Raw genomic sequence first — 9505 nt, forward strand, 5'->3', positions numbered from 1 at the left:
ACAGGCAGCGTGGGGGACAGAGGGGGACAGTGAGGGGGACAGTGGGGGACAGTGGGTCTGAGGGGGACAGTGGGTCTGAGGGGACAGTGGGTCTGAGGGGACAGAGGGTCTGAGGGGACAGAGGGGGACAGTGGGTCTGAGGGGACAGTGGGTCTGAGGGGACAGAGGGGGACAGTGGGTCTGAGGGGGACAGTGGGTCTGAGGGGGACAGTGGGGGACAGTGGGTCTGAGGGGACAGTGGGTCTGAGGGGACAGTGGGTCTGAGGGGGACAGTGGGTCTGAGGGGACAGAGGGGGACAGTGGGTCTGAGGGGGACAGTGGGTCTGAGGGGGACAGTGGGTCTGAGGGGACAGTGGGTCTGAGGGGACAGAGGGTCTGAGGGGACAGAGGGGGACAGTGGGTCTGAGGGACAGTGGGTCTGAGGGGACAGAGGGGGGACAGTGGGTCTGAGGGGACAGAGGGGGACAGTGGGTCTGAGGGGGACAGTGGGTCTGAGGGGGACAGTGGGGGGCAGTGGGTCTGAGGGGACAGTGGGTCTGAGGGGACCGTGGGTCTGAGGGGGGACAGTGGGTCTGAGGGGACAGAGGGGGACAGGGGGTCTGAGGGGGACAGTGGGTCTGAGGGGGACAGTGGGTCTGAGGGGACAGGTGGGGGACAGTGGGTCTGAGGGGGACAGTGGGTCTGAGGGGGACAGTGGGTCTGAGGGGACAGTGGGTCTGAGGGGGACAGTGCAGCGTGGGGGACAGAGGGGGACAGTGAGGGGGACAGTGGGTCTGAGGGGACAGTGGGTCTGAGGGGGACAGTGAGGGGGACAGTGGGTCTGAGGGGGACAGGCAGCGTGGGGGACAGAGGGGGACGTTGAGGGGGACAGTGGGTCTGAGGGGGACAGTGCAGCGTGGGGGACAGAAGGGGACGTTGAGGGGGACAGTGGGTCTGAGGGGACAGTGGGTCTGAGGGGGACAGTGAGGGGACAGTGGGTCTGAGGGGGACAGTGGGTCTGAGGGGGCAGTGGGTCTGAGGGGGACAGAGGGGGACAGTGGGTCTGAGGGGACAGTGGGTCTGAGGGGGACAGAGGGGGACAGTGGGTCTGAGGGGACAGTGGGTCTGAGGGGGACAGTGGGTCTGAGGGGACAGTGGGTCTGAGGGGGACAGTGGGGGACAGGTGGGTCTGAGGGGGACAGTGGGTCTGAGGGGGACAGTGGGGGACAGTGGGTCTGAGGGGGACAGTGAGGGGGACAGTGAGGGGGACAGTGGGTCTGAGGGGACAGTGGGGGGGACAGTGGGTCTGAGGGGGACAGTGGGTCTGAGGGGGACAGTGGGTCTGAGGGGACAGTGGGTCTGAGGGGACAGTGGGTCTGAGGGGACAGAGGGGGACAGTGGGTCTGAGGGGGACAGTGGGTCTGAGGGGACAGTGGGTCTGAGGGGGACAGAGGGTCTGAGGGGGACAGAGGGTCTGAGGGGACAGTGGGTCTGAGGGGACAGTGGGGGACAGTGAGGGGGACAGTGGGTCTGAGGGGACAGTGGGGGACAGTGGGGGACAGTGAGGGGACAGAGGGTCTGAGGGGACAGTGGGTCTGAGGGGACAGTGGGGGACAGTGAGGGGGACAGTGGGTCTGAGGGGACAGTGGGGGACAGTGAGGGGGACAGGTGGGTCTGAGGGGACAGTGGGTCTGAGGGGACAGTGGGTCTGAGGGGGACAGTGGGTCTGAGGGGGACAGTGAGGGGGACAGTGGGTCTGAGGGGGACAGTGGGGGGGACAGTGGGTCTGAGGGGACAGTGGGGGACAGTGAGGGGGACAGTGGGTCTGAGGGGACAGTGGGGGACAGTGAGGGGGACAGTGGGGGACAGTGAGGGGGACAGAGGGTCTGAGGGGACAGTGGGTCTGAGGGGACAGTGGGGGACAGTGAGGGGGACAGTGGGTCTGAGGGACAGTGGGGGACAGTGAGGGGGACAGTGGGGGGACAGTGAGGGGGACAGAGGGTCTGAGGGGACAGTGGGTCTGAGGGGGACAGTGGGTCTGAGGGGGACAGTGGGTCTGAGGGGACAGTGGGTCTGAGGGGACAGTGGGTCTGAGGGGGACAGTGAGGGGGACAGTGGGTCTGAGGGGGACAGTGGGGGGGACAGTGGGTCTGAGGGGGACAGTGGGTCTGAGGGGACAGTGGGTCTGAGGGGACAGTGGGTCTGAGGGGACAGTGGGTCTGAGGGGGACAGTGAGGGGACAGTGGGTCTGAGGGGACAGTGGGTCTGAGGGGACAGTGGGTCTGAGGGGACAGTGGGTCTGAGGGGGACAGTGGGTCTGAGGGGACAGTGTGTCTGAGGGGGACAATGGGGGACAGTGGGGGACAGTGGGTCTGAGGGGGACAGTGGGGGACAGTGGGTCTGAGGGGGACAGTGGGTCTGAGGGGACAGTGGGTCTGAGGGGACAGTGCAGCGTTGGGGACGGTGAACGTCGGTCACCCCTTTAGCCTCACCCGTCAGCGCTGCATGAACTCCCAGAAACCCTGCTGGGCGCCTCCGGCCTGGAGCCCCGCAGCCCCGGAGCCCCGCAGCCCCGGAGCCCCGCAGCCCGGAGCCCCGCACAGCCCCAGCCCCCGGAGCCCCGCAGCCCCGGAGCCCCGGAGCCCCGCAGCCCCGCAGCCCCGGAGCCCCGCAGCCCCGCAGCCCGCAGCCCCGGAGCCCCGCAGCCCCCGCAGCCCCGCAGCCCCGCAGCCCCGCAGCCCCGCAGCCCCGGAGCCCCGGAGCCCCTCAGCCCCGCAGCCCCCGGAGCCCCGCCCCCGGAGCACTGGAGCCCTGGTCCGCAGCCCTGGTCCGCAGCCCTGGTCCACAGCCCTGGTCCACAGTCCTGGTCCACAGTCCTGGTCCACAGCCCTGGTCCACAGTCCTGGTCCATAGCCCTGGTCCACAGTCCTGGTCCACAGCCCTGGTCCACAGTCCTGGTCCACAGTCCTGGTCCACAGCCCTGGTCCACAGTCCTGGTCCACAGCACTGGTCCACAGCACTGGTCCACAGCCCTGGTCCACAGCACTGGTCCACAGCCCCGGCATCGGACCATCAGTGGGTCGTCTCTGTGGACCCACAGTCTGTGAGTCGACCCACTGCCAAAGAGGCCTAATCCGACTCTGTGTTTCTGTATTGTGTGTATTATGTATTTATGTTCAGTACTTGTTCTCCAGCCGTCCGCCAGATGTCCTTCGACCCTCCCCCTCACTTGACATATCTGCCTGTGATCACTTCATCCTTCTCACCTGAGAATCCGTGTCAATCTTGCGACCTGTGCCTCATTCCCTGACCTGTCTCTCCCCATAGATACAAGTTCACTTCCTGTTGTTTCCTTGCAGGTTCGTCATTTGTCGTGTCCCTTTGTCATTGTTGTCCCTCTATTTTTTATTCCTTTCAAGCCGGTGAGTGGAACTTAGACTTCTTCATTAAAAGCCTTTTCTGTTTCTGTTACCGTTCTCGTCCGTGTTTCAATCCTTCCTGTTGTTGTCCAGCTGGCCGTCCAGCCATTGGGACATTGCCTATCCTCCCACTGGATGACAGCTGTCAAGGGCTAGCGGAATATTCAAATAATGTTTGAATATCCAACTACAAAACTACCGTAATTATAATTCGTCCATCCAATATTTGCGATTTTGATGAAGGCAACCGTAGCCTCAACTGAAGCGTCAACATGAAGCTTCTCGGATGTCGAGCATCCTTAAATACATCTTATCACTGGGATATTCAGATGAAAAGTAACCCTGCTTTTTACCTTCAGTTTCTCAAATATGCATAGACATTTAAAAATGTATAGGTATTTAATATTTTAACTTTTTCATAAAAAAACGTTTAAAAATGTATGCTTTTGTAGGCCTTTACTTTATTGAGATCCAAAACCTGCCTGATGAACTAATATTGTAATATCCAGGCTCAGCATTGTGTGGTAACCTTGATGAATAATTTATTTAATTATGAAATAGACACCATTGCTGATTGCAATTGTGTTCCTGCCTGAATCTCGTCAGTAGTGCACACATTGTATACACGTATTCGTCCCCTTTGATCATTTATACACCAGGGATTAAGGCATTGTATTGTAAAGCCCTGCATGACAGTTCAAGATTTTTCCCTGGGGTTTAAGTAAATACAATATGAAGCGATAGACAGAGGCAGAATAATGTGATGAGAGTTAATTAAGAGCAGAAAAGATTATATTTTGTGAATGTTAGATATGCCTCTACAAAATTAACGTAAACATATGAATGATTGTTTTTATTTTTTAACTCCAGAATTATGTTTAAAGTAATCAATTTCAAAAAGAGGACGGAGTGGAGGTTAAAATCAATGGTCCTTTGCAACGACATAATGTGAAAATGTATTTATTGAACAAGTTAAAAGCAGACTTAAAAAGGGCCTAGTGGTTATCACCATAAATGTTCAACCTTTAGACTTTGTCCCTCCCGGCGGGCATATGTTTCTACAAAGTGAGTGGTGCTTGACTGACGTGTGCTTGGGGATTCATTGGGTTGGATAATCTTTATTGTCTCAGAGGTGCAATTTGACTATTATGACTATAAGAAAGCTATTTCTAACCAATTGTATACATACGGGGGCCGGGGACCGGGGCCCACTGTAGACCATGTCCTCTGGCCCCGGCCCCGGCCCCTGGCCCCCGGCCCTGTAGACATGTCTCTGGCCCCGGCCCCGGCCCCCGGCCCCCTGTAGACATTGTCTCTGGCCCCGGCCCCTGTAGACATGTCTCTGGCCCCGGCCCCGGCCCCTGGCCCCCGGCCCCTGTAGACATGTCTCTGGCCCCGGCCCCGGCCCCCGGCCCCCTGTAGACCATGTCTCTGGCCCCGGCCCCGGCCCCCGGCCCCCGGCCCCAGCCCCTGTAGACATGTCTCTGGCCCTCAGGGGGCCGGGGCCCGGGGCCATAGACATGTCTACAGGGGCCCCGGCCCCGGCCCCTGTAGACATGTCTCTGGCCCTGGCCCCTGTAGACATGTCTCTGGCCCTCAGGGGGGCCGGGGCCAGAGACATGTCTACAGGGGCCCCGGCCCCCCTGAGGGCCAGGAGACAATGTCTACAGGGGCCCCGGCCCCCCTGAGGGCCAGAGACCATGTCTACAGGGGCCGGGGGCCGGGGCCAGAGACATGTCTACAGGGGCCCCGGCCCCTGTAGACATGTCTCTGGCCCTCAGGGGGGCCGGGGCCCCTGTAGACATGTCTCTGGCCCTCAGGGGGGCCGGGCCCCCTGTAGACATGTCTCTGGCCCTCAGGGGGGCCGGGGCCGGGGGGCCGGGGCCAGAGACATTGTCTACAGGGGGCCGGGGCCCCTGTAGACATGTCTCTGGCCCTCAGGGGGGCCGGGGCCCCTGTAGACATGTCTCTGGCCCCGGCCCCCGGCCCCCCTGAGGGCCCAGAGACATGTCTACAGGGCCGGGCCAGAGACATGTCTACAGGGGCCCCTGTAGACATGTCTCTGGCCACCGGCCCCCGGCCCCTGTAGACATGTCTCTGGCCCTCAGGGGGGCCGGGGGCCCCTGTAGACATGTCTCTGGCCCTCAGGGGGGCCGGGGCCCCTGTAGACATGTCTCTGGCCCTCAGGGGGGCCGGGGCCCCTGTAGACATGTCTCTGGCCCTCAGGGGGGCCAGAGACATGTCTACAGGGGCCGGGGGCCGGGGCCCCTGTAGACATGTCTCTGGCCCTCAGGGGGGCCGGGGCCCCTGTAGACATGTCTCTGGCCCTCAGGGGGGCCGGGGCCCCTGTAGACATGTCTCTGGCCCTCAGGGGGGCCAGAGACCAGGGGGGCCGGGGTGGACCAAATAAAACAATTACGATTTTACTGATTTTGCAGAATTAATTTGACGCATTGTTCTACACGGGTACTTCGAGCGGCTAACCCAACACGTGCTGCTGCCGCTGGGTCAGCGAGCGCTCAGCTCTGCTCTGGGATACTAACCCTAAACCCTTAACCCTAACCCTAGAAAGAGCCACGGGGCTCCTGGTGCAAGAGTCGAGGGTCAGCTAAACTATTTAATTTCGTAAGTGACTTGAACTGTGTGTTGTTCTTGCACATAGCCGTGTTACTGTAGTTCCTCACACTGATGATGAAATTAAGTTTGTAAATGTCTGGTCTCGATATATTTAGAAACGTAATCATATCTAAGCAAACTCATCGAAGCAGAAGTGAGTATCCAAATGTCAGTATCCTTGCTAGGTGTAGGCTACACAATGTTGTGATGTATTTTCATCCGTTTTGGCCACTGCATTGGGATAACATAGATATGAATAAAGATTAGTAGGCTATCTGCCCGAGTTAAGTAGGGAGGGATGGTGATCATTAAATGAGCAACAACAGTAGAACAGAGAAGTTTCCTTTGAGCTCTTTAGAATGTGCAAGATTGCTGTCTTTTCCTGTAAGCTCAGCCTCTTACAGGAAGAGACAGCAAACACCGTTTCTCCAAACTGAAACAGATAAAATAAATAGGAAATGGCACATTGTTACCAGGCCCCCCTAGTAAAATGTGTCTAGAACCACCACTGCCTCTATAAGCCGAGTGTGTGTGTGTGTGTGTGTGTGTGTGTGTGTGTGGTGTGTGTGTGTGTGTGTGTGTGTGTGTGTGCGTGCGTGTGTGTGTGCGTGTGCGTGCGCCCAGGGTGAACGGCCTTCATGTCAATGCCAGCGACACACGGACCGCTCTGCAAAGTAAACAATCCCCAGTGAAGAAACGACTCCATGCGACCTGCAGGACCTCCTCGACCCAGTGGCCCACAGACCTTGGACCGTGCACGCACCCCGACATAGCACTGACGCTAATCATGGATGGCTCCGGCATCAACAGGAAAGCCGTCCGTCTCTCCAGGAGTCACTCACCCGGCCATTGTCTCCATGTTCGGGAAGGTGGCAGTAAAATCAGCTTCTTTCGACTTGCAACAAAATGATTACAAAGTCAAATTGTGACTGTACATCCTGCGTATCTCTCCCTCTCTGTATTTCTCTCTCCCTCCCTCTATCTCCTTCTCTCTCTCTCTCTCTCTCTCTCTCTCTCTCTCTCTCTCTCTCCGTCTCTCTCTCTCTCTCTCTCTCTCTCTCTCTCTCTCTCTCTCTCTTTCTTTCTCGCTCTCTCTCTCTCTCTCTCTCTCTCTCTCGTCGCTCTCTCTCTCTCTCTCTCTCTCTCTCTCTCTCTCTCTCTCTCTCTCTCTCTCTCTCTCTCTCTCTCTCTCTCTCTCTCTCTCTCTCTCTCTCTCTCTCTCTCTCTCTCTTTCTCTTTCTCTTTCTCTCTCACTCTCTTCTCGCTCTCTCTCTCTCTCTCGCTCCTTCTCTCTCTCTCTCTCGCTCTCGCTCTCTCTCTCTCTCCTTGGAAAGACACTTATAATGACTGACAAGAGCATTGACCTCAAGTTCATCGCTCACGTCAGTCATTATAAGTGGACACAAACCCTCCGATGAAGTACACAAGTTAGTGGTGGTGGTGATGGGTTTGTTTGACTTTGCACTTAAAATAACTCCTCCACTTTAAGTAAAACAGACAGATTAGAGGGAGAGAGAGAGAGAGACTGACTGACTGACTGACTGAGTGACTGACGCACTCTAGTGGGAATGGCTAGAACGTGTTTCGTTTGACCATCCATTATTAATAGATATTAATGTGTGTGGTCGTGCTGTTCTTGAAGCAGTGACTTGGTTGTTTCAAACCGCAGACTCACCTCACATGATGGCTCCTCTACAGCTCTCGTTGCTATGGGGACGCGGGGCATGTGATTGAAATGCTCGGCCCGGGGTGTAGTTCTGTGGAATTCCCTCCCCTCCTTCCCCAATCCCTTTCACTGCCCCCCCCTCCCCCCCCCCATACATTAGTCCGAATAAAAGTTTCTCTCGTTTTGAATCTGTTTTCCTTAAATTAAGCTATGGTGCTTTTTAATTTATTTATTTTATTTAAATCGATGTCTTACGACACGGATACCAATCTATTGCCTCGGACTTCTGTTTTTTAGGAAATAAAAATCGAAAGTAGAAAACGGTTCCCCAACACCCACTGCCCGGCGGCGAGGGATCTGCTCCCGGTGGAATCGGGTTGAGATTCGTCAGGATTCCAGCAGCCGACTCGGTGGTGAGGGGGACGCACGGTGGAGTCTGACCAGATCCACTCCAGGAACACCACCTTCGAAGAACACCCTTGGGTGGAGAGACACAAACCCACCCACACACACACTTACACACACCCACACGCTGATAGATGCCTCTCGCGTTGCGTCGACGCCTCTAGTTCGCTTCTTTGGATGTAGGGACAGGGTACCAAGCGTTCAATTCGGGACTACAGACATTTGGAAGAAGCACCCCTCAAGGCACGCAAAGAATGGACGCTTCCAATCGCTCCGTGGATCCGAGCTGCCAGAGCCCACCACCTCTCGCCATCGAAATCATCCTCGGTGAGTAGAGACCCTGAGTGATCCTCAGTGAGTAGAGACCCCGAGTGATCCAGTGAGTAGTTCTTGTGTGCCCCCTGGAGGGAGCTGGAGGGGCGCGTGGTGAGCGGCTGTCCCGCGTCCAGTGCCCTCTCCCGCCGCCCCACACAGCCTGCTGCCCCTTGGTGGTCGAGGCAATGGTCGATATGATAACCCCTTATTACCCCCCGGGAGGGAGATTATGTGTAAGAAGAGACGCAAGATATTTTCCAAGGAAATTAAAATACAAAGTTGTCCTAACTTAATACAATGCAAAAAATGCAAGGAGAAATAAGGATATAGGCCTACAGAAACAAACAGTAGCCTATAATACGGTATGAACATCAGCAATTGTAGAAAATTGTGAAGTGGTCAAGTGCCAGGAGCTACCCTCATTATAAATAATGTTATTCATACAATTTGCATTTGTTTACCCTAATACTTAAGGGATAATCCATACAAAATCAATTTTCAAACTGAGGTTTATTTCACGGTGAATTACGCAGCTAAATATTTTTTTTCTGGCCATCAGGCCAATTTCATGTTTGTCTTTGAGGGTCCTTAGTACATTTCTCCATTACTGACGGTTGAGTTGAAGACACTAGGCCCCGTTTACACGAAGGGAAAACGCAGATATTTTCAGGCGGTTTGGCCTCTCATTTACACGAAAACGCCGTTTCTGTCACAGAAAACGATCATTTCTAAAAACTCCGGCCAAAGTGGAGATTTCTGAAAACGAGAAACGGGTTTTTAGGTTCTGAAGCGCCACATTATGCGCCATGAAATGCTTAACGTCATATGAGCGCCCTATATGTTAACAGTTTGTTTGGCTATCATGGATGCTGTTAAGGTGGAACATATTTTTACGTTTGTGCAAACTCTTTTAGCCTCTTTGCATTTGCAAATGCAACTAATATATTATTTTATAGAAAGCATTCACACAAGACCATTTAGAATTTCTCACTTGTACACATGTACAATGTAAAGAACAGAAAACAAAACATATTTGCTTTAACATGTACATTTAAATGCTTAACACCTTGAAATGTAGACAAAACATACTGCTTAAGTACTGGCA

The 9505-nt window shown here is 55.5% G+C and overlaps 1 protein-coding gene across 1 annotated transcript in view; it reads left to right on the plus strand.

The window, feature by feature from the left end:
- The first annotated feature begins 8047 nt into the window (after window positions 1-8047).
- The window catches only part of slc51a (solute carrier family 51 member A), a 9621-nt gene continuing 8163 nt past the window's right edge, over window positions 8048-9505 (plus strand). The window contains exon 1 of the mRNA XM_030348668.1: window positions 8048-8412. Coding sequence (XP_030204528.1) covers window positions 8340-8412 — 73 coding nt within the window. The 5' untranslated portion in view covers window positions 8048-8339. The remainder of the gene's footprint in view (window positions 8413-9505) is intronic.

This window comes from Gadus morhua, chromosome 23 (assembly GCF_902167405.1).
Source record: "Gadus morhua chromosome 23, gadMor3.0, whole genome shotgun sequence".
Taxonomy (NCBI): Eukaryota; Metazoa; Chordata; class Actinopteri; order Gadiformes; family Gadidae; genus Gadus; species Gadus morhua.